Genomic DNA, 24,767 nt, shown 5'->3' with positions numbered 1-24,767 from the left:
CTCAAAAGGAGGACACACATGTCCCCACGCTCCGGGCACTGAGCTGACATCTAATGCTGAATTACATGGAGGCACACTCAGAAAGTCACTCAGGCCATCGCTCTAAGGCACACAGGTGAGGAGGGCACAGTGTCCATGTCTCACGTGGGCACCGGGGAGATTCCTGAAGCAGCCCAGGACGCCCAGCTACACCAAAAAAACAGCTCAGACCCATTTCTGTATAAGAATATATTATTTAAAAGACAGTTTAAAAATAAAAATTCTGTACAGCTTGTGAAGTCCTGTTTTTTTTTGTATCAGTGAACAAAATGGTTGTTAGAAAATGATCTCGTGGTGGCAGGCACTCAGGACCACTTTTTCCTGCATGGACGATCCTGCGAAGCTTGGCCGGCCGGGTCCAGAGCAGTAGTCTGCCGCTCTCTGATTTCTTCAGGCACAGTCTGCTTGGAAAAGGGAAAAGATGCTGGTTTGTGTTGGTGGGATAAGAAACGCTCTGGCAACACCACAAATCTCATGGCATCACACACAGTGAGCAATTTTTTTGTATCAGAATTCTCTGCTCGTTGAACAGCTAAAACAAGAAGAATGGGATTATTACCTCTACTTTAGAGATTGGGGCTCTGCAGCTCAGAGAGGTTGAGACACCTGTGGGTGTCACTCAGCTTGTAATGAGCAAAGCCTGGACTCATGTGGCGTGACCAGACCCCATGGAGACTGAATGAACTGGTTTGCCTTTTGCCTTGACTGAATGGATAGCCAGGATCCACAAGTGCAGAGGATGTGCTTGTAGTGACATAAGCAAAGACTTTATTTCTGAGAAGCTTTGGAAAATGTTTTCTCTTATAAGTGGTACCTATGCTAATCAGGATGAGATGGTTGGATGGCATCACCGACTCAATCGACATGAGTTTGAGCAAGCTCCAGGAGTTAGTGATGGACAGGGAAGCCTGGCGTGCTGCAGTCCATGGGGTTGCAAAGAGTCAGACACGACTGAGCAACTGAACTGACTGATGCTAATCATCAATAATTTCCCGTTAACTAAGGCATGACTATTCTAAAGGAGATCGATCCTGGGTGTTCATTGGAAGGACTGATGCTAAAGCTGAAACTCCAATACTTTGGCCACCTCATGCGACGAGTTGACTCACTGGAAAAGACTCTGATGCTGGGAAGGATTGGGGGTGGGAGGAGAAGGGGATGACAGAGAATGTGATGGCTGGATGGCATCACCGACTCGATGGACATAAGTTTGAATGAACTCCGGGAGTTGGTGATGGACAGGGAGGCCTGGCGTGCTGTGATTCATGGGGTCGTAAAGAGTCAGACACGACTGAGCGACTGAACTGAACTGAACTGAACTGAAGGCATGACCCCTTCTTTCAGAGCCTAATTCTAAAGATTATATGCTAGGAAGAGACGTTCCATTTAAAAACATTTGTATATACAGATTTCTTCCCTTCCTTTCCTTCTTCCGTCCTTCCCAGCTTTTCACGCTGTCCCCATTTCAGTCTGAAAACTAGTCAATCCTAAAGGGAATCAACCCTGAATATTCGGGGGAAGGACTCACGCTGAAGCTGAAGCTCCAATACTTTGGCCACCTGATGTGAAGTGCCAAGTCACTGGAAAAGACTCTGATGCTGGGTAAGACTGAAGGCAGAGGAGAAGGGGATGACAGAGGATGAGATAGTTGGATGGCATCACTGACTCAATGGACATGAGTTTGAGCGAGCTCTGGGAGAGAGTAAAGGACAGGGGAGCCAGGTCTGCTGCAGCCCGTGGGGTCACACAGACCTGGACACAACTGAGTGACTGAACATCAGCTGAGACATCATTCAGAGCAGCGTTACCTTCGCTCTGTTTCCCGAGGTCTCTGCTCTTCTCTCTTGACGTGGCGCTCCCAGACATCAGGCTCTCAGCCTTCTGCTATGACCAGGACAGAGCACACAGGAGGCGACAGACAGTGAGTGAGTGGCTGCTTGTCTGCTCAGGAGCTTCCTGGGACAGGAGGTGCTAAGACATGTGAGGAGTCGTGCCCCTGGGGGCACTTCCCAGACACAGCTCTGCATGGTCTGCCTTCCCGGCCGTTGGAGCCTCACCACGTGGCCTCCATTCGGTCTTGGACAGTGAGCTCTCGCCGGCTGCAGGGGCAGCCCCAGAGCACTGGCCGTGCTGGATGCTGAGTCCATGGCCCTGTCACCTCTTTTGTGGGTCAGCTCTTTCTGGGGGCAGGAAGGGGCTGTGGAGGGTCCTAGTGGCCTTCTGGGTAGTCGGCCTGGGACCTGGAGATTGAAGCCTTTGCAGTGACGGCCCGAGGCTGGACCAGGCAGGCCAGGCCCGTCAGCCTTCCTGTCAGAGGGCGTGGCAGGGGGACGCTTCCTCTTACATCTGTTCTCTACATCATGTACTCTTAGGCTTTGGGGGTTTTGTGACTTCCTGGGAGGAAAATCCGCCTAGAGAAATCGGTTGCCGGCCGGGATTGCCTGTCGACCCGAAAGCACCACGATGCATCTGGCATCGTACACAAAGGAGGTTGAGAGGGTCGAGAACCACCCGGGAGGCTCAGCAAGGCACGGTGGGGGCTCCTGGCTGAAAGGCAGAGTGGGGGCCCTGCCTGCAGCGAGTATGAAGAACAAACAGCGTTGAAGGGGGTCCTGGGGTGTGTGCAGGGGGTGCCAGGCAAGGCCCAGTGGGGACCAAGCCCGCAGCAGCAGGGAGGTGGCTCCCACTGCACTGGGCTCCCGAGAGAGAGGGGGAGGGCGGGTGGATGGAGGGGAGGCCACACTTGAGTGACTGGATGTCACAGGGGCAGGTCCCAGGGGTCCCAAGTGGCAGGGGACCCTGAAGCGGGTCTGTACCCTCTGGGGTCCTGCCGGGGCCAGACCAGCTCTCAGAGCTTCTCTGAAAGCCTCCACCCCAGCTCTGAGCCTCCCTGAAACACAGGACCAACCCCAGTAGCCAACTAGAGTCAGATCAGGTCTTTTGATCCTCCTCAAGGTGCCAGCAGAGTCCCATGGCTGGGTGTGGTGTTGGCTTTTCCAGAGACAGGGAATTTCTTCCATGGCCTTGCTTCTGAACAAAGTCGGCCCTGGGAGGAGGGGAGGGACCTGCATGGGGCCAGAAACCCACTCTGAGGAGACGTGGGCAGCAGAGGCGGTGATGCCCTCAAACCCTCCGTGGACAACCATGACCGCAGGGCAGACTCCCCCCAAGGCTCTGTGCCTTCCATGCTGTGAACTCCCTGAGGATAGAACACCTCTGCATCGGGCCTGGCGTCTCTGTGGGATGGATGAGCTCCATTGGAGGCCCCCTGGGTGGTGTGGCTGGGCAGGGTGGGGCCCGTGGACCCCAGGCCCTCACAGAGGCGACTCACCTCCCTAACGGCATCGTCCATCTGCTTCAGCTCCTCATAGCGATCTCGGGACTCCCACAGCGGCTGCAGCATGAGCTCCTCAACCACAGGGAAGAGCTGTGAGAGAAAAGATGGCTGTCAATAGGCCATCATCCTCGCGAGAAGCGCATTGTGGGAAACCAGCCGCCCGGGAGACGTCCAGGGTCACAGCTGGGGCAGAATCCAAGGTGCTCGAGGCGTGAGGCTGGCTGCTCAGCGGCTCCTGGGAGCCTGCAGGGACAGAGCTCCCCACCTGCCTGTTCTGAGTCCCGCTCTGTTTCCTGCTCTCACACTTTCCACAAGGACCTGGCAGAAGCCACTCCCTCCTTCTGCCTCCCACAACCCTGACATCCCACCGCGGAGCCTCTTCTCCCAAATGCCAACCTCGCCAACCTCACTGGGCAGCCACGGGTGGGTGGAGTGAAGCACCCGCACGTGGCCCGGGACCCCCTCTGCCGCTCTGCCTCCCGCCTCCCTCCCGCCGCCTGGCCCCACCTGCCGCTCTGCCTCCCGCCTGCAGCACCCACAGCCCTGGGTTCACCTGGTGAGCACGCTCTGTCTTTGAGACTCAGCTCTGAGGAGGCTGCCTCTCCCTCTGAGGACCCCCCTCCTCAGTCCCAGGAGGCACATCCCCTGCCTCCCTGCCCACCGGGGCCCTGTGCACACAGCCCCCAGCCCCAGCCTGCTCCTGCAAGGGAGGAGGGGAGGCCCACCACCGCCACTGCTGGCCTTCACCTGCCGCCTGTGGGGTAAGGGTGCTGTGGGGCTTGAGGAAGGGTGCATTGAGGTAGTTCTGGAAGGTTGCTGAGAACAGCATGCAGGGCCCAGGCCAAGACAGGCTGAGCTCAGAGGTGGAGGCTTGAAGAAGGTGGGACCAGGAGCCACGGGCCTCTCTGGTAAGGCCGAAGTGCCCAAGAGGATGGGAAACTGCCTAACAAGGCGGGTGGTTTGCCCTGTGCTGGGGGCAGTGGGGAGCCATGGATGGTTCAGGAGAGAGGCAGAGACTGTCTCCTTACTGAGGATTAATGTGGTGATCGCTGTGGGCTGTGGGGGTGGGGGAGACGGGGGCAGGCAGGTTAGAAGGTTCTTCTGAAGGCAGAGATGAGAGGCGCTGACAAGGCCCTGCTGGTGCCCTGGGAAGGGGTGCTGGGGTGGATCCAGAGACATGGTGGAGGGCACCTGGCCCAGGAAGGGGCAGCGAGAGGCTCTGTGGTTTTGTGGCTGGGTCACTGCTTGGGCTGGGGGTGGGCATGGAGGGCCAGGAGGGGTGGGGGACGGTCTGTTTGAACCTGCGGGTGTTAGGTGTGGTGGGCTTCGGGTGAGCATCAGGTAGGCGGCTACTGCACGTGTGTGTGTGTTTGTCCGTGTGAGTGTGTCTGTGTATCTGTGTGAGCGTGTGTCTGAGTGTGTATGTCATGTGTGTGTCTCTGTGTGTGCCATGTGAGTGTAAGTCATGTGTCTGTGTGTGTCCATGTCTGTGGGTGTGTCCGTGTGTGTGTGTCCATGTGAATGCACACGTGTATTTCTCCCTGCTGGGTCACCAGCTTGTGGGGGTGGTCATTTACCTTGGTCACTGTCTCAAACATCGGGATCAGGACAAACTTGATGAAGCCAATTTGGGCTGTGGCTTTGGTCACTTTGTCCCGGTCCATGAATGGGGCCACGGGGAGGCCCTCTGACTTCTCGCGGTCACTCTGCAGGGAAGGTACCGAACATGACGTTAAAGAAGAAACACTCGTGGAATCTGGGAGCTTCAAAGATCACTGCTCTCAGAGGAAGAGAAAAACAGCTAACATGCCAGCAGAATCACCTGCACCACACATGGCAGTGACCACGTGGGAGATGAGGACGCTGAAGTGCTAACCAGGGGCCCCCTGAGCCTGCGTGGTTGTGTCCAGGGGAGAGGAGGACAGCTCCAGGCCCTGCTGGCTGCTCAGCGGCACAGCAGCTTGTAGACCAGCACCCCCCACCCTGCGACCCCTCATCCCGGCCCCAGACTCATCAAGCTGCTCTAGCAAGAGGCCTATTATCCCTTCTGACAGTTTCCGTCTTAGGCTGGCTTTGCTTCCTGTCCCAGAGTGTCCCCAGCCATAACTGCTTGGTCTCACGCACCCAGGGGCTCCAGTCCCTGCAGGAGGCCCCCACTGTGTGGGGGGAGTTAATCAGTGGTAACAGGGATGCTAACATGGTGACAATCTGATATCAGCTTTTCCTGTTCGTCCCTGTCTTGTGTGTCTCAAATTACAACCCCACGCGTTCCTGGCATGCCCCTGCTGTGAAGGCTTCTAGAAGCGGTGACACTGGCCACCTTGGTGCCTCTGTCACATTTCAAACAGGAACCCAGTTAAGGGGCTAAAGAGCCCCAGGAGGTGTGGCCTGTGCGACACTCTTACCTGCATGAAATATTCCTCCAACAAACAGTCCACCCACGGTTCTGCCACCTCCATGGGGCGGACCTCGTTAGAGATGTCACAGCATTTGATCAGTATCATCTTCAGCTGAAAGAAGAGATCTGGACTCAACTGTGCAGCATGGGACACACCTTGCTGGCCTCTGGGTCTGGGCTTGCCATCACAGGCCAGCAGGGAGGAGGGTGGGCGATGTGGGTGGAGAGGAACTGAGCTTTGCTGTACCCCTTCCCCCAACAAGGGCACGCTTCCCACTGAAAGGAGAGGAGAACGGGGCATCACCACACCCCCAAGGATCAGACTCTTTCCTGGAGGGGCTTGAGTAGCAGGAAAGCGCCTTTAACACATGGACATTTTGTCTTATGAACCACATATTGCAAAGCTCAGAAGTATCTCTTTGAGGTTGATGGTACATAAAAAATATAGACAGATAGCGCTGTCAGGAGGCAGAGGTTTAAACGGTAACGAGAAGAAAACCAACGGGCCTCCTGAACACTGAAATGCGTTAGAAATACAGGGTGAAGAGGATCCTCACACAGCAGCAGGGAGCATGCCCACCAGCCTCGGTGACAGGGACAGAGTAAAGGGAAAAGTAGGTGATTAAATAGTTAATTCCCAGATGGCTCAAGTGCTAAAGAATCCATCTGCCAATGCAGGAGATGCAAGAGACACGGGTTTGATGACTGGGTTGGGAAGATCCCCTGGAGAAGGAAAGGACAACCCGCTCCAGTATGCTTGGAGAATCCCATGGACCGAGGATCCTGCGGGCTGCGGTCCATGGGGGTCGCAGAGTCAGGTATGACTGAACACGCACATGCGCGTGCACACACACACACACACACGCTCTAACGGATTACACGTAGAGAAAAAAATATGCGAGACCTCTGTGAGTTAATGATCACTCAAGAAAGTGAGTTTTCTTAACCACAAAACCAAGCAGGCTTGCTTAGCAAGAAAACCACGTGACAGAAGCATGGGGACATACCCTCAAACAATAAAACAACGGTGGCGTGTGACCCACATCCTGCCCAGTGAGTTCAGTAAGTTAATGACTCCTAGGACATATTCTGCACACATAAAAGACAATAATTTATGGAAAGGTGACATCTCAAAGTGAAAGACCCTCATTGTACTGTGACCTGAGATCATTTTTCTCTAGTGCCATGACAGTCCTGGCTTAAGCATGCAGGGACAAGAAAACTCCCCCCACCCCACCTGACGTGGAGGAGGAGCTCATGATGGAAGCATGATGTCTACTCAAGAACGAGGAAGAAGGTGGTCTTTTCCGCTCTCCCTACTTTTCCTTTGACTATAGAACCGAGCCCACCAAGTTCTCAGGGTGTGGCATTCTCTCACCCACCCACTTGTAAGCCTCACAAGCATCTTGTTCTAATCTCTTATCTATAACTTTGCCTCTCATTTGAATTCTTTCTATGCTGAGACATAAAGGACCAAGGCTACTTGGAGCCCCCAGAAACACCACCTGGGGATTTCATCAGCACCCCATGGTCTGAACACCACAGGGTAGGCAGGGGTGGGAACCACAGTCCTGCTGGTTGAAGCGGGTATGGTGGGCCTGTGGACAGCAGTCACACAAACATCAAGGTGGCCCTGGTTTCTGCCCTCTGTTCCCAAGCCTGGCATTCCCCTGTGTTGGCCGGGCCTCTGCATTTGGGGCTGCCTTTGCCCACTTGTCACGTTCAAATCCAAAGAGATGGAAGGATGGGAAAGGAATTCCTTTAACCAGGAGAGCGGGTCCTACTGGGGGTTGGGGGACTTTCCATGGTGTTACTGATACCTCCCTCCAGGTGAGGGTATGCACTTTCCTTTGGTTTCTTGGTTCCCAGTCTGAGCTGGCGGGTGGGGCTCACCCACTAGCCCCTCAGAGAAGGAAAAAAAGCCCACTCACAAGGGTCATGTGCTCCTTGTTGCCGAAGTCAAAATTCTCCATTTTTTCTTTGAAAGAGTCCATGATTTCCGCATGCCTCGCCATGTCAGTGGCCAAGATTAACGTGATCATTCCCTGAGAAGTGAAAGCAAAGCGTTAGCACGGGGCCCGATCCCAGTAATTACTCAGGGAGCACCCACTGTATGCGGAGCCCTCTGCTCACGTCACCTCATTCAGACCTCGTGCCAGTGCCAGGGGCGGGTACTGTCCTCGTTTTTATAAAGAAACTGAGACCTGGAGAGGCTAAGGAGCTTGCCCAGGTCACAGCTGGCGAGTGGAAGGCGGGGGTTTGAGCCCAGGGGCGCCTGATGCAGGCTGCGTCCCCAAAGAAGGCTGTGAGTCCAGGCCCACTAGGAGCATGCACCTGCAGAGAAGAGGCTCAGCGTGTCTCCTTGTGAAGTCCAGCCGGTTTTAGCCAAGGACAAATGTTTCCTGCCAGTTCACTAATCTAGATATACGGCTTGTTCCTCCTAGATCTTGTTGCTGGAGGTCAGTGACCCATTTCCCAAGAGTATTTTTTTCTTATTATCTAATCTGTATGTGACTGTATGTGCATATCTTGCTTGGGAACAAAGTCTGATGATAAATAATAGCATTCTACTATTAACAAATTTGTAAGGAAAAGGGAAATGTTTTTAATACAAATATTTTATGATCTTGTTAACCAAATGTTGGTTTAGTAGATGTAGTTTGAAACCATGACCATCCATCAACCTACTCATCCACTCACTAATTTATCTGTCTACCCATCCATCCAACCATCACTCATCCAACACCCATTCATTTCTTCACTTATTTGCCCATCCATCTATCCGTCCAAGTGTCCGTCCATCCATCCATCTCTCCATACATCCACCCATCGTTCACTCATCCATCCACCCATTCACTTGTTCACTTATTCATCCATCCATTCATCCATCCACCCATTTACTTATTCACTTACTTATCTGTCCATCCATCCATTCATCCATCCATCCATCCATCCCACAAATATTTACAGAGCACACCTCTGTGCTGGGTATGATGTTCTCCTTCTCCAAGAAAACACCACCAGCAACATCAAAGACAGAACTCAAATCAGTCAGTACAGATAAAAAAGGTACTTGGGGAAGGGGCATCACTGGCCTTCTGAATTGTGCCATTTCTTGGTAAGGATTTAATTGTTATTAGTGAAGGATCTACTATTGTGATGAATTATCCCTCAAGGTATTCAAGGACAAAATATTATTAAAAAGTGGGACAATGGATTTTACCCCCAGAAAGAGTTAAAGTCAGTAAGGTGTCTGGGGCAGGAGCAGCAGTGTGTCCCCGTGTGGGCAGCAGGAGGCAGTGCGCGTCCCTGGGGGCATGTCCCCTCCTGCTCTGACTGCTCCTGACACGATGGGAGGGGGCCAGCTGCCTGGATGCTCTGGGCTGAGTTCCCGGTGGGGCTCCTTCCTTATCCGGCAGTCATCAGGGGTGGCACACAGGAGGGCCCTTTCTTTAGGATCCACCCCCTTACCTGCTCCAGAAAGACTCACTACAGCTAATAGAACAACACATAGCAGGTGCCTGCCATTTCTGTGGGTCCATACACGTGAAGCGAGGCCAGAAAGCCTGCAGATAAAGGCTGATAACTGCACCAGGAATCAGTGACTCAACAAGGCCTGTCATTAAGCCCCGGCTGATCGCCGGTTTCCTGGAAGCGAAAGGATGGGAACAGGCCTGCCGCTGTCTGCTAAGGCAAGGCTGTCGGTTCTCCAGGAGCAGGGAATGTGTCCTGCCCTGGGCTCTAGTGTGTCTTTATCAGGTGCGTCTGGAAGTCAGGCCACTGAGACACTGTTGGACTCCCACAGGGAGGACGTGGCTCCCACCTGTTCGAGTCCCTGGGCTGCCATGCAAAGTGCCACACGTGGGGGACAGAGCAGCAGGAAGGCATTTCCTCATGACACTGGAGGCCATAAGTCCAGGAGCCAAGGCACCCCCTCTGAAGGCTCCAGGGACAGCCCACTCCCTGCCTCTTGCTTCTGGCAGCCCCTGGGCTCCGTGGTTCGTGTCCACACCACTCCCGTCTGCCTCTGCTGTCACATGGCCTCTGCGACTCTCCTCTGTGCGTCTCTTATACGGACACTTGTCATTGGATTTAGGGTCCATGTGGATGATCTGAGCTAACCTCTAAAGATCCTAGTTTAATTAGAGCTACAAAGATTTATTCTAAATAAGGTCACATTCGCAGCCCCTGGGCGGTCAGGAGGTGGACTTGACTATTTTTTTAGTTGGGGGTGGCTATCATTCAACCCACCTCACGCCTCTGGGATCGCTCTGACATTGTCCATCCTCTGAACACGCCAGAGGGTGGGGCACAGGGCTGTGCTCAGTGAGACCTGCTGTGTGTGCACGGGGGGTGTATGTGTGACTTTGGTGACTCGGAAGCCTCTGTCTCTGGACAGGTGGCCGCCCCATCCCCCACCCCATGTGCCCCCAGGAGCAGAAAGGTCTCTTCTCTGAAGTGGGAGGTGAGGCTGGTTGGTCACGGGGCAGCAGGGGACAAGAGCAGGGCCTAGGGGCAGTGGTCTGGGTTCTGCCAGGCTGGATGTCCCGGATGTGTCCGTCCAGGACCTGCTTCCTTGGGCGAGTGACCTTGCCTGTGTCAGCCTCAGTTTCCTGGGCTGCGAGATGAGAAAGGACGTATCTCAAAGGGTTAGATTAAATGGTAGTCATGACCTGAAGGTCCATGGAACACTGCCCACGCAGGCCAGCACACACCTCTTCCTGGGGCGTTGTCACCTGGCCTTGGAGAAGGCATGGAAGGAGGGCCGGCCCTCCAGGATCCTTGTGGGAGACTGGGAGCTCCTGGGAGCCTCAGGCACAGGGAGAGAGGGCGTCTCCTCTCTGGTAGGGCTCACTGTCCTCCAGGGACCCCTACTCCCCAGTGGGCGTGGCCTCGCCCCACACACCTGCCTGATTTGCTTGAAACCCTCCGGCGACACGTTGGAGAAGATGTTGCACTCGGGCTGGTTGAGAATCTGGAAGGCCACGGCGCAGTGGTGATTCTCCAGGGGCGAGATGTCGTTGTAGCGGACAGCCAGCTCCGTGCGGGCGTTGATCTGGTACCTGGGGTTGGAAAGCAAAAGGACCTGTACTCACATGCGAGTGGGGGCAGTGGTGCAGGGGTGTGCATGCTGGCGTAGAGGCTGGAGGCGATGGGGCTGCTGGAGGGGACCCCACTCTGCTTGTGCTGGGAACTTACTCCTCCCGGCTATCCCGGGTCTCAGCTGCCCCTCAGACTAGATACTCCCAAGTTGTTAGAGTCCTAACGGTGGACACCACCAGTGAGCCTCAGGTCCTCCCTGAGGAGGTGCCCTCGAGGTGGTCAGGCCTTTGCCAAGGCACCCTGCAGACACCGTAGGATGTGGGAGGAAGGTGAGATGTTGTGGGCATGGCCCGTGGCTGGCTTGTGCTCAGCACAGCATCTGAGTGTGAACTGAGGGGGTGGATGCCCATGGGGACACCTCCTCCTCCGGGCATGGACGTCCACATCCTGGAATCCGCTCTGGTCCTGAGTAGCAATAGCATGCTTCCCGGACATGTTGGGCATCATCACCCACATGGTAAAATTCGACACACAAATACACAAACTCCATAGAACAACCAACGCATCACTATGAACACAAACCAAGCACCCAGCCTGGACTCTGGCAGGGACATGGGGTGGAACTCTGCCTTCGCCCTGAGGCAGGAGTGGATCAATGTTCCAGCAAAGCCTGGCCCATCTTCCTGGCCCCATGGCCTGCCCTGGACCCTCCCTGCCTCCTCGCGTCCATACTCCTGTTCTTGCTGTCACTGCTCTTGTTCTATCTCATTCCTGCTGGAAGCAGGCTGGTGAGGCTGCCCTCAGGGGAGTGAGATCCAGAGATTGGGTTGGGGTCTGCCCCTCCCGATCCATGGGAGTGTGAACGTCCTTCCCTGCTGCAGGGGGCGGGGAGCTCTGCGGACCTGTAGCCACACGCAGACCTGTAGCCAGGACCACAAAGGGCTGAGGCAGCCCCCTGGGGTCTGGGGACCTCTAGGCATCCTGCCGGGAAGGCCCGGCCCTGGACAAAGTCCTTGGCGGGGAGGCTGTGTCCTACAGAGGTGGGGTGGAGCTGGGGGCTCAGGAGTGCTTTGCTGACAGCTCCCGCTGGGAACTGGCAGGGGGTTGAGCTGAAAAGGACACCCAGAGTGCCCTTGATAAGAGAAAAGGACCATGTACATACGTGTTGTTGTAGCCTGGATGATCCAAGTCGTGGCAGATGGCCGCGGTCATCAGGACCAGGATGTCCATTTGTGAAAATTTCTCCTGGATCGGAGAGAGGATTCAGTGGGTAAGGAGGGAGCTGGCAGGGGGTCGGGCAGTAACACAGGGGAATGGAACTCCCCCAGCTGTGGCCTGGTGGGGGAAGATGCACCTCTCCCTGGGGTGGGGGGTGGGCACCCACTTGTTCATTGACAAACTCGAGGGGTGGTGCTTCCCCAGGTGGTGGAGGAACTGCTGCCCCAAGCTCCCCTCCAGGTAGGATGCCCCCCAGACCAGCCCTAAGACCCGCCCTAAGCTCCCCACCAGGAGGGATGCCCCCAGACCTGCCCTAAGCTCCCGGCAGGTGGGATGCCCCGCAGACCCGCCCTAAGCTCCCTGAAGGAGGGATGCCCCCCAGACCCGCCCTAAGCTCCCCATCAGAAGGGATGACCCCCAGACCCGCCCTAAGCTCCCTGAAGGAGGGATGCCCCCAGACCCGCCCTAAGCTCCCTGAAGGAGGGATGCCCCCAGACCTGCCCTAAGCTCCCCTCCAGGAGGGATGCCCCCAGACCCGCCCTAAGCTCCCTGCAGGCGGGATGCCCCGCAGACCCGCCCCAAGCTCCCCTCCAGGAGTGACGCCCCAGGCCCACCTGCAGCCCGCAGCAGCAGGTCATGCTGTACATCATCTGGGCGACGCAGAAGCAGTGCCGGAAGTTGTGGAAAGGGTTGTTTCGGTAGTTGTCGTGCACGCACAGCTGCGGGGCGAGACGGCCGCCCTGAGCGCACCGCCCACCCTCCCCAAGCTCCCTGCACCTTCTCCCTGGTGCCAACTCTCGACTCCCACCCGCTCCTCATTCAACTGCATTCCTGCTTCCCGGGGGTGAGGATGAGGGGCCCAGGGGTGTCCAAGGGCCACACAGGGAAAGGTGTCCCCAGGGGACCCACAGTGGGATGTGAAGCTGGTGGGAGGGCAAGGGGACTGCGGGAGGGGTGCCAGGTCCACAGCCACCATCAAACCTTCTACAGGTTTTTAAAAAACCTTTTTATTCATTTGGCTGTGTTGGTAGTTGTAGCATGCAGAATCTAGTTCCCTGACCAGGTCTGGAACCCGGATCTCCTGCACTGGGAGCAGAGAGTCATAGCCACTGGACCAGCAGGGAAGTCCCTTTCCACAGCCTTCTAACATTTGGCTCTGAGCAGCATGTTATTAAAAAGAAAGATCTGTTGATAAACACACACTCAGTCACACATACACACCTCACACACACACGCACTTACACGTGGACACATGCACAGCCCCCGTGATGCAGGCACCAGCACTCACACACGAGCATGCACACACGTACTCCACACACACTGGCACTCACATGTATACACCTGCATCGCACCCCTCCCCCCCACACATGCTGCTTAGAACCCACTCTTCACCTGACTCTCCCCGGTTCCTACTCTTTCCTCACTCACAGACAGAAGCTTAGGAGCAGAGAGTGTCTGGTGGGGGACGGGTGCCCGCAGGATTCTCACAGGAGTGTGGCCTTTGTCTGTAGCAAGCCCAGGCCCAAAGTAAGGTACCCACGGTCCATTCTCGGGAAACTCGATGAAACTGCTCAGGGGCCAGCAGGGGCCCGACACTCACCAGCCACCTCTTGAGTGTGATAGGGTTGATGCTGAAGTCCCTGACCAGGCCCAGGTCATGGTACATGTGCTCCAGGCAGCTCAGCATCTGTGGGTGCAGGAGCAGAAGGACGGTCAGCAGCACGGCAGGCTGGGCCCTAGGGGAGTCCTCCCCTCCTGGGGGGCCCCAGGACCAAACCCTGTTGACTAGGAGGTTTCAGGACCCCCAGAAGGGGTGTGGGGGCTTTGAAAGAGCAGTCGGGGTTAGAAGTCAATGGCATTCTCTACAGGAGGGAGAGTGATCAGATGAATTGGAAGTGATTTGACTTATTTATACACAAGCACCCATCCCGGTGGGTCAGGATCCTGGCCTGAGGTTCTGAGAGGCACGTCCAATTCCCGCAGACCCTGCAAGAGCCTGAGCTGGGAGCTGAGGAGCCGAGGAGCAGCACTGACAGATACTCATCCATCCTAAACCTGCCTCTTTGGGCCCCCAGGGGCCCCACTGGGACGACACACTTTCTTATGCATGAACCGAACTGTCTGAAAGGCGAGCTTCCTTCTGGGGAGCACGCCTTCCCAAACCTCATTTCACTGAGCCGCCTTCTACAGAAATCCCCGTTCAACTTAATGTTGATTTTGCTTCTAGTCCCAGAGAGGATTTACTGTCACTGTTGCAATCTATTTAAATGCCACTCAGAACTTTGAAGCTTAATCAAGCCAAGAAGAAGATTAAATGGTCTTTAAAAAGTGAGAGCTTGATAAAGTGGGCTCTGCTTTCTGGGAGAAGAGCCCAGGGAGATGGGAATCTGAGTGGGGCTGACTTAGCATCACCTTAGCAGGACACCAGCCCCTGCCCCCAGCTCCCCGCCCTGGGCCCCACACCTGCACCCCTCAGCCCCAGTGCCCGCCCTGCCCTGGTGTCTGCACAGACTTTCCGTCTGCTCTGTTCACCAGGCAACCTTCTCTTCCCAAAAAGGGTGTGTTAAGGACTGAATCGTGACCCTCCAATCAACTATTGAGGCCCTGAGTCCCCCCGTGACTGTGTTTGGAGAGAGGACCGTTAGGGATGTAATTGAGGTTATGCAGGATCACTAGGGCGGGCCCTAATCTGCTAGGACAGGTGTCCTAACGAGAAGAAATCAGGACACAGACACACACAGAGGGACGCCCATATGAGGACATAGGAGGAGACGGCTGTCAATACGCGGAGGAGAAAGGCCTCAGGAGGGACCAGCCCTGCCCACACTTGGATCTCGGAGGCTGAGCTTCCAGACCATGAGAAAACAGTTTCTGTTTAACCCCCAGATCTGCGGCATTTGCTATGGCAGCCCCAGCAGGCCTACTCAGGGATTGCAGTTGAAAATCCACTTTTTCTTGTTACAAAATATATGAGAACAAGGAGATCCAACCAGTCCATTCTAGAGGAGATCAATCCTGGGTGTTCATTGGAAGGACTGATGCTAAAGCTGAAACTCCAATACTCTGGCCACCTCATGCGACGAGTTGACTCACTGGAAAAGACTCTGATGCTGGGAGGGATTGGGGGCAGGAGGAGATGGGGATGACAGAGAATGAGATGGCTGGATGGTATCACCGACTCGATGGACATGAGTTTGAGTGAACTCCGGGAGTTGGTGATGGACAGGGAGGCCTGGCGTGCTGTGATTCATGGGTCGCAAAGAGTCGGACACGACTGAGCGATTGAACTGAACTTAACTGAGAAACACTGTAATTCAGGAGAAGTTTTGCAAATCAAATCCTACAATGAAGGGTCGATGAGCTGGCCACAGAAGGAACACCTCTGGAAGCAAAGACTTGTGTGGCATCACAAAGAACCCACTTGGGAAACTGGAAAACACCCCAACCCTGCAGCGGGGGCCCAGGAGGATGTCCAGATGGAAAGTCCTTGAAGGGGCCACATGCTGATCTTCCTTGAGGGGACAGCCCACATACAGACTGGGTGGCAAGGTTTGGAAACCGGGGCTTTGAAGGAGCCCTTGACAGAGCGTGGGGAGTGCAGGGTCCTGGCGTGAGGGCAGGAGGGCTGGTGTCCAGGTCACCCCAGCTTGGCTGGCAGCATGAGCACCTAGGCTGGGTCTAGCTGTCCAGAGCTGCCCATGCCCCCACTGTCCTGGACCAGAGGGGCTGTAGCTCTGATGCCCCTGCTCCCTGCCACACCGGCCATTGGTGGCTGCAGGCAACCCCACAGAGCTGAAATGTTTGCTGTGAAATCAAGAGGCGGAGGTGATCGGCAGACAAAACCATCTGGTGCCGCTTACGTGGTGGCTTCGGAGCAGGAGGGACGCGTCTGTACATCTGGTCCCATAACGGCAGCTGTAGATGCTGCGGCGGGTCCTGGGCTGGCAGCTGGGTGATGGTAAGCGTGGAGGATGCATGAGACGACTGTGAGGTCCTGCAGCCTACAAGGCGGGGCTGGGCGGATGCAGCGCTGTGGGGAGCTCTCAGAGGCTGGTCCTCGAGAGAGTGGAGCAGCGTGAGGTCATCTCCCTGTCTGGTCTGTGATCAGAGGACGCTGGGCTGGGCCCTGGGTGATGCAGGGCACATCACCCCTGCGTGGAGGGAGGGAAGTGAGCCACCACCACTTGGGAGCTCTGATGTTCTCGGGGGGTGGCCAGACGCAGTGCTGGGGGCCACTCGGGCTGCTGAAGCTTTCAGGTGTATCCTTGTACCTGTTCATTTTTGCTGCTCATAGTCCAAAATTCATGGCACCCGCAGAGGCCAAGGCTCCTGTATGTGAGCACTTCTGGTTTGCCACCTCAGGTAGGGAGATACTTTACAGAAGCAATGGAACCCTCCCCAGGCTCCCTGGGGTCGTGAAGGTGTGCTAGTGAAACCCTGGGGCTAGATGACGGCCACTCGGGGCTAGCATGCCTGCAGGGGGCTGCCTCCCTCCCCTTAGCCCTGCCCTGCCAGCACCTGCTCAAACATCCCACAGGTGGAGTGATGAGGGAAGAGAGGCCCCCTCCCCGCGGTGGATGTGGGGATCTTTCCACCTCCGACATGAAGGTGGAGCGTTCCCTCTCTGGCCACAAGCAGCCTGTGTTCTGTGGAGACAGGAATGGCAGGGTGCTGCCATCAGGGCCCCAGCTTTGCTCTTTCTCCCTGTGGGCTGAGGTCAAAATGACTACGGGGAGCATGAGATGTGCTCAAAGTAGTGCTTGCCCACCTGTGGGAAACAGGGGTGCATGTTCTAAGCTCCCATGGGCCCACTTGCTCGTGGACAGGCCAGTAGGGTCCCCCATTCAGCGGGAGCTACTGGGACAAGAGGTCGTCACGCTTCTCCTGGAACACCTGACTCCTCTCCTCCTGCCCTGTTCCCCTCCACCACGTCCGTCTTCGATCAAGCACTGATCTGGCAGGTGACACTTACAACAGCCCCTCCTCCCTGACCTCCCCGCTCCAGTCCTGCGTGCCGGTTGGTTGGACGTTTTGGAGCACCCGTGCCATCCAGCTGCTCTTCTCAGGGTGGATTGGATGGGGTGGAGGTGAGATCTGTGCTTCCTTGCCCCTCTTGCTGGGGCTTTTCTTATCCCAGGAGACCACACGAGTGACAGTGGTTCACGCAGGAGAGTTCAGGGTACATGATCCATTTCCCAGACCTGCAGGGAAGTTGCTCTGCCGCTCTTGGCCAAGAGCGTGAGCCTTTCTGCACTCTTGCGTGACCAAAAAACTGGTGAGAATCCGCTGCTTTCGGTGGCCTGAGGTCTGTGTGGCTTTGTGGCTTCTTGGGGTTCAGAGAGAGGAGGGTGCATCTGACGCTATCAGGTAACAGGCTAAACAAACAACAATCTCCGTGCTGTGCTTTCTCAGCAAAGGGAAATTTAAAAGAGCTGCCGTGCTGTAAGCAGTTACTCTGAGTCCTTGCAGGCTTCCCTGGTGCCTCACACAGCAAAGAATCCACCTGCCAATTCAGGAGACCTGGGTTCGATCCCTGGCTTGGGACAATACCCTGGACAGAGGAGCCAGGCAGGCTGCAGTCCATGGGGTCACAGAGTCAGACATGCTGGAGCAACGGAGCATGGGTCCTCGAGTCCTCATGGCTCCCCAGGCTGACCACTCTCAGAGGGACCTCAAGTGGAAGCCCCCTCCTGAAATAATCCCGAAGCTTGGAGGCTCACTCCCATGGGGGCTCGGCAGCTGCCCTGGGGGATCAGGATGCAGGCCGGTGGGGGTGTGTGGGGGCATTTCTGAGCAGCCAGATCCTGGTGTGAGGCACCGCTGCTCACGTGCTCCTTGGTTCTGGCTCAGGGCCTTCCCGAGCCCAAGGGGCAGTCTGGCTGCAAAACTGGGGAAGCAAGTTAAAAGGAAGAGAAGAGAGAGAGGAGGGATGGGGATGCCTCCCGCCTGGTCCCTGAGGCTGGCACCCATTCCGATGGCTCTCGCACTCACCTCATTGGGCTCCCAGAGCCAGACGTCGAAGGTGGGCTTCCGCAGGGCGTCTATGGTCTCGGGGGACAGCAGGTACTGGAAGGACGGGGAGCAGTGTGAGCTGGCTCCGGGCTCTGTGCTGGACAAAGGCCTGCCACACCTTCTCCCTGCCCTCCTACCCCCTCTCAGGACACCTGGGTCCATCCTCAAGGCCACACCCATGAGAGTTCTGGAGGGGGACTGCTACAGGGGCAGACACCCCACCAGTGGGGGCTGGGGCTGGGGGAGTGCTTCAGGACCACCCAAGCAGGGGCCAAGGGGGCATCTGGGGGACACACAACGTTCACCCCTGATTGTGGGGGAGGGCACATGGCCATGTAAGCCTGTCATGCTTGACAGTGCTCCACACCGCAGAAGGCGGCCCTTACCATGTGCTAATGACAGCCCGAGAAACCTGACTTTAAAAAATACAATAAAGGGAAATCGAGGGGGAAAAAAGTTGGCACACATTCAAATACTGGCTTAGAAGCTCTTCTGAGGTTTGCTTTTGGAACCTGTCACTAGTTTCACCGTGGGCTGTAACAGCACAGCTTGTGGATTCTATGGAACACCGGAGTTTAGGTTACGTTGTCAGAGCAAACAGAAGACCGTAGACAAGACAGTCACGGTGTTTTGGAATTAAATCCAGTCATCTCCTAGGTCTTTCTGTTTGTGTTTTTAAAAGGAACCTCTGTGGAAGATGGGTGCCTTTTGTTCGGGACCCTGGCAGGGCCTTGTGACTGCCAGGGCAGAGTCCCAAGGAGTGGGCTGTGTATTCCTATGGGAAAGGGCCACTTGGGTCCACATGATGACCTCGGACAATATTCAGTGTGTCTTTCATATCCAAGTCAGGGAGACCCCTGGCAGCTCTGGAAGGCACTCTGCTGCTGTGGGAACGGTGGCGGGTTGGGGGGTCGGCCGTGTGCACGGCCAGCAACCTTAGTCCCCCACCCCCGTCTGGAGGATCTTGGTCTTGGCAAAGCCCAGATCTTAGTGGGCAAATATGTAAAACTCAGTTGGGCCAGGATCCTGCTCAGTCTCCAGCTGAAGGCATTGTGAGACGGAGGACCACCATCATGGGACCCGTCTTTTGTGGACCCTCCCAATTCCCAGGGCATTGCCCGCTCTCACAAGGGCCTCTCTCCTGTAACTGATACATCCTCTGTGACCCAAAAGCAAAACTTCTCATAATAACTACATATTGTTCAGGGATAGGAGATGCAATGAAGCAGATTATAAATAATTTAGTTAAAAATGAAAGTTCTTTCAAGTAACATTTGAGTGTCAGAACCGTTTGTTCACTGAGTTGGCAATGGGGGCTGGGTGGATACCAGCGAGGAGCTATGATCTCATGGCAGTAAGCTGTGGTCTGGGACCACTTACGCTAAACAAATGTCAATGAGAAAATATATTTTGCCTAAGAATAATAGAAGCATGCCACCGCCGGGGCCCTGGCGAGAGCTGGCTTTGCAAACCTGCAGACTGCAGTCAGTGGGGCTGGGAGGCCAGGGCGGCCCTGGGTGGGGCCAGAGGTGGGCGGGGGGGGGGGGGTGCCCTGAGGCTGTGAACACAGATGGTGGTTTCTTCACAGGCAGGCTGTCATCTTACCTTGGGGTAAGAGGGGACATCGCGTCGAGGCGTCAACTTCTTGTTGTTATCCAAAAAACTGTACTTGCAGGGACAGCTGGTCCTGAAGAGAAAAGCAAAGATTACTTCTGGCACCGCCACCTTGGCCTTGGTGTCGCCTGGGCAGCTAACTGTGGGGACCTCATTGGAGCCCAAACAACAAACCCCAGAGTTGATGGGCATGTACACACTGCTATGTTTAAAATGGGTGACCAGCAAGGTCCTACTGTACAGCACAGGGGACTCTGCTCAATGTTACGTGGCAGCCTGGATGGGAGGGGCGGGGAGAATGGATGCATGTATAGGAATGGCTGAGTCCATTCGCTGTTCATCTGAAACTGTCACAACACTGTTAATCGGCTCTACCCCAACACAAAACAAAAAGTTTAAAATACATAAAAAAAGAGTACATGAAGAAAACCTAGCACAGTGCCCCGCATGTAGTAGATAAGAAATAATATTATTGACACTGTTAAAAAACACCCCAAACTCAATCCAACCTGAACCCCACAAATGCCTTTCGTCTTATTTGTTCCAGAAAAATAAGCCACAGAGCCAGAGATGTCTCACTGCTAAACCCCAAGGACCCCGGCTGGATCTCCTGAGATGATACTGAGCTCTCAGAAAACACGTCCTCTTCACTTTAGAGAGGCTTCTAAAAATCTTTTTCTCATGATGTGGGTAAGACACGTTTACTCTAAAAAGTTAAAAAACCATAGAAGTAAAGTTAAAAAACTAGTAAGTCCAATTTTACCCACTTTTTTCCTCTAAATCTCACGCCTGGAAATGCCTTCTGTTAAGTTCGGGGCATCCTTCCAGAACCTTCCTCGGCATGGACACACATGGGCAGCCCCCGGTCCTTCTCAACAAGGATGGAATTGTACTGAGCTCGCTCTCTGGCAGCTTGCCTTTTCCACTAACGTGTCACAAACGCACAGCCGATGCTTTAGAGAGCTCAACCTCGTCCCAAAGCACATCCTCCTTGGGCGCCAGGGTACGGTGGACCACAGGTCATCAACCCCCTCCTGTGACGGGCTCTGAGGACGTGCCCACCTGTCCACCTTACACACACGCTGAATTTGCTGTCTGACTCCGTTTGATCATTTAACATTGAGGCAACAAGAACGGAACGGATGGAGCCTGATGGTTTTGGAGGGAAGCCCCCTTCTAACGTCAGGGCCGAGTGTGCTGGTCTGTGGGGACACATCTGGGGGCTGCAGGTGGGGGTTGCTCCAGGAGATCTGGGCATCTTAACTCCTTTTGAAGGAACTCCCAGTCCCCCCCCAAAAAGGGAACACAGTGGGGCATCTAAACTGCCCCGCTCCTGCCTTGTATGAGATTCCCAGACAGGATACGGGGGCCAACACAGAAGCCCATGCAAATCTGTAAATAAAGTTTCATCTCCTGGGAGAGCAATTCATATCGTATTGTAAAAGCCATAAAGAAATTCATATCCTTTAAGCTGCAAGCCTCCTCTGGGGACTTTACCTTAAGAAAAGAATTAGATGCAAGCAAACGGCTCAAAGGTATTCACCACAGCGTTATCTATTGCTGTAAAAACACAAAACCGGAGCAGAAGCTCTCTGAATGTCCCCCAGTGAGAAATAATTTAAATCATTACAGAACCTCGACAGGGAGGTCTGTTATGTCATCTCTAATTACAAGTATTATGTGAAGCCAGGGGATTTGGGGTGAAAAGGGAAAAAGAAACGTTGCCTACAGTATATCCTGAAAAGTAATAGAGAACAATTTACAAAGAAAAGAACCCATTCATTTGGTGAGTGAGAATAAGTGCTGGACCACAGCCTTCAGAATGTCTGAGGCAGGATTTTAATCTATTGATTGTTTACAATTCTGTAAGTGAAAAAAAATTTACAACGTGGTATTTCATAGTTGTTTTTAAAAACTGGGTCTCTGTACACAGAAGAACATCCGGGAAGCACTGGACGGGATTTCAGCTGGGAGCACTGTGGTTGCTGCAGTTATTCCCGACTCTTCCCCACCAGCAGTATCGTCTGCAGGTTTGAGGAGGAGGCTACACCACGTGCAAACTCAGGATAACACGCCTGCTCCTTTCTGGAAACAGAGGCTCAGTATGATCTTCTCAGTGTGCCACTACTTCCCTCCACCCGATGCCTGGGAGAATCATCCAAGGTGCTTAGGACAGCTTCGTGTGTGGAGAGAGATTTTAAGACAGCCTGAGCAAAAGAGGAACAGAGTAAATCAGGAAAACGCGGCAACCAGATGATGTCTGGGGTCGCCCTTGTGCACGAGAACTTCCACTGACACACGTCTGAGCGTGAGAACTTTTCCACACTCTGAAGACCACATGCAGCGTTGTCCTTATTCTTCTCGTGCTTTTAACCTCTTCTGAACCAACATCCGCACGCGTGCTGTGCAGGCTAGCTGTGCACCTTTCCCAGGAGGGCTGTGTAAGCTTCTGCCATCCAGGATGGTTTGACTGCTGGGCTCTCTCTGCTTGCTCGAAAACCCCAGTGTTGGGAGGTCCTGCCAGGGCCTGCCTACGTCGGCCAGGTGCCCCTGCCGGATCCATCTGTGCCCGTCGCCACGGGAACCAGCATCCTTCAGCTGACAGAGCCTCTGGCGTTGTGTCTCTCCTTTTCTATTTGGGGCTGTTTTTTGCTTTTGTGTTCTGCGCTCCCAGCCCTCCCTCTCCTGGGGCTCAGTCCAGTGGTCAAAGCCATGTGTTTGGGACAGAAGCAGAGATGGTGGGCTCCAGGGCCCTTGGATGCTGCCCTGAGTGTTCCCGCCGAGCCCCGTTGGGATGAACCTGCCAGCTCCACTCTGTGGACATGTGCTCAGTAGGGTCGGACCTTGCCCTACAGCTGGGAGGGCAATTCGCCTTCTTTCCTCTTGGGGAAAAGTCAAGAGAAACCCAAGGCCTGGGTTTCAGGGGACTCTTGCCCGCTCCGAGGGTGTCTGTAGGTCTGAGTCTGATCCAACCCAACCACTATCCTGTTATTCCCTGGGGGAAGATGGTTTTGGTCCATGCAGAACCCTGGCTCCAAGGCCACACTGTGGAGTGCTCATGGGTGGCTGAAGGTGGTCATCACTTCAGACTCACTGACCACCCGAGCAGGTGCAGAGCTGGGCTCACCCGGACTGGGACCTTTGTTCCTCTCGCAGCCCCACCATAGGCAGGACCACTGCCCAGCTGGGCTGACATCGTCAGAAAGAGCTGCTCAGCCATGTGATCCCAGGTAACAAGCCAGGTCCTGGGATGCTGAATGGCCTGACCCTCTGTGTGATTAGTTAGGATGGAACCCTGCCATCAACAGAGACTGAGGGGGCCAGTGCAAACCACTTACCCTCCGTCTGAGTCAATTTCTTCATATAGAAAAGGGCAGGGCTGTTTTTATGGGGCACAGGGAGCCGCCGGGCTCCTGGGCCAGGGTCCCAGTGGGTGATGCTGCTGTGGATCAGACCTACGCCCAGGAGGCTAGATTTCCTTTTCCCGATTGTGTTGGCAATGTCTGAGACTTTACGGTACTCTGTTTTTGATTGAAGAGTTACAATTACTCATCTCTCACCTACATGGCTGCTGTGAAAACCGCTGGCTGAGATGACATCGCTCTAGACTTGGTTACGACACAGGGAGGGCACCTCTTCAGATTACCGTGACTCTATGAGCTTAAAGAATGCACTTCTTGGAGGGGCACATATGGAAGGGGCTTCAACGCTTGAATAAGCCCAGCTCAGCTCTCTCTGCCCCAGAGGGGCACCTGCAGGGGACATCACAACTCCTCTGTGCTCTGAGATCAGCCGGGTCTTCTTCACATGATGTGTTATGTCCCCTATGTGTCCTCATACCCTGAAGTCCTAATAGCACCTCTGACTGTGACCTCATTTGGAACAGGGCTGTCACAGATGTAATGAGTTCAGATTGGCCATCCTGGAGGAAGGTGACCCCTCACCCGGCGTGACTACTGTTGTTCAGCCGCCAAGTCATGTCTGATTCTTTGCCCCCACCCTCAGCCCCAACTTCCCCATCAACTGAGGCACGCCAGCGTTCCCTGTCCTTCACTATCTCCTGGAGTTTGCCCAAGTTCATGTCCACTGAATTGGTGATGCCATCCAACCAACTCATCCTCTGTCATCCCCTTCTCCTCTTGCGCTCAATCTTTACCAGCATCAGGGTCCTTTCTAATTAGTCAGCTCTTCGCATCAGGTGGCCAAAGTATTGGAGCTTCAGCTTCAGCATCAGTTCTTCCAATGAATATTCAGGGTTGATTTCCTTTGGGATTTACTGGTTTGATCTTCTTGCTGTCCAAGGGGCTCTCAAGAGTTCAAAAGCATCCATTCTTCAGGACTCAGCCTTCTTTACTGTCCAGCTCTCACATCCGTGTGAGCTGACTGCTGACAGGGGACACTTGGACACAGAGATAGACACACACAGAGAAAGGCCATGCAGAGACAGAGGCAGACCCTGGAGTGATGCCCTGCAAGCCAAGGAGCCCCGAGGATCACCGACGCCCCCAGAAGCTGGAAGAGAGGCCTGGAACAGGCCCCCCGAGAGCCTGGCCTTCCTGACACCTTGGTTTCAGACTTCTAGCCCTCAGAACTGTGGGAAAATAAACTACCGCATGAAATTCTGATTTTTCTCTTGAGATCTGACCCGAATGGCCAGTGCATGTCAGAGATCTTACCGGAGGCACTGCCTCGCCCCTGCCCCGCACTGGGCTCTGTACAGACGAGGGCGCCTGCAACCTGGAGGGGGCAGGACTGGCTGGCGGGGGCTCATGACTCACCCCGGCTGCTCCAGGAAGGTGAGGAGTCAGTCATCTGAGAAGGGATGAGAGGCTGCATTATAACCCCCCTCCTACTCTGTGCATCTTCAGATAACGTGTGTGATCAGTCGCTACATCACGTCTGACTCTTTGCAACCTCATGGACTGCAGCCTACCAGGCTCCTCTGGTGATGGGATTTCCCAGGTGAGGATGCTGGAGCCGGTTGTCATTTCCTTTTCCAGGGGATCTAGTTTGGATCTTCCCGACCCAGGGATCAAACCTGCGTCTTCTGTGGTGCAGGCAGACTCTTCGCCACTGCGCCTCCTGGGAACCAACTATACCTCAAGA

At 54.9% G+C, this 24,767-nt stretch overlaps 1 protein-coding gene across 4 annotated transcripts in view; it reads right to left on the bottom strand.

Annotated features, from left to right (window-relative positions):
* Positions 1 to 213: 213 nt before the first annotated feature.
* Positions 214 to 24,767, bottom strand: part of PDE9A (phosphodiesterase 9A) — a 108,068-nt gene continuing 83,514 nt past the window's right edge. The window contains exons 8-19 of one of the 4 annotated variants that reach the window (XM_055414577.2): positions 19,653 to 19,734; positions 18,027 to 18,101; positions 13,636 to 13,722; positions 12,650 to 12,754; positions 11,980 to 12,062; positions 10,681 to 10,837; positions 7,706 to 7,819; positions 5,782 to 5,886; positions 4,954 to 5,082; positions 3,371 to 3,466; positions 1,848 to 1,923; positions 214 to 443 (exon numbers count right to left, since the gene is read on the bottom strand). In XM_055414577.2, the coding sequence (XP_055270552.1) occupies positions 430 to 443; positions 1,848 to 1,923; positions 3,371 to 3,466; positions 4,954 to 5,082; positions 5,782 to 5,886; positions 7,706 to 7,819; positions 10,681 to 10,837; positions 11,980 to 12,062; positions 12,650 to 12,754; positions 13,636 to 13,722; positions 18,027 to 18,101; positions 19,653 to 19,734 (1,123 nt within the window). In that variant the 3' untranslated portion in view covers positions 214 to 429. The remainder of the gene's footprint in view (positions 444 to 1,847; positions 1,924 to 3,370; positions 3,467 to 4,953; positions 5,083 to 5,781; positions 5,887 to 7,705; positions 7,820 to 10,680; positions 10,838 to 11,979; positions 12,063 to 12,649; positions 12,755 to 13,635; positions 13,723 to 18,026; positions 18,102 to 19,652; positions 19,735 to 24,767) is intronic. The other 3 variants (XM_055414590.2, XM_055414581.2, XM_055414599.2) reach the window with 3 other exon arrangements.

Source organism: Moschus berezovskii, chromosome 1 (assembly GCF_049115385.1).
Source record: "Moschus berezovskii isolate FMDL1 chromosome 1, NW_MosBer_1.0, whole genome shotgun sequence".
Lineage (NCBI taxonomy): Eukaryota > Metazoa > Chordata > Mammalia > Artiodactyla > Moschidae > Moschus > Moschus berezovskii.
Note: the sequence above shows the minus strand (reverse complement) of the source record. Positions and strands in the feature narration are given on the sequence as shown.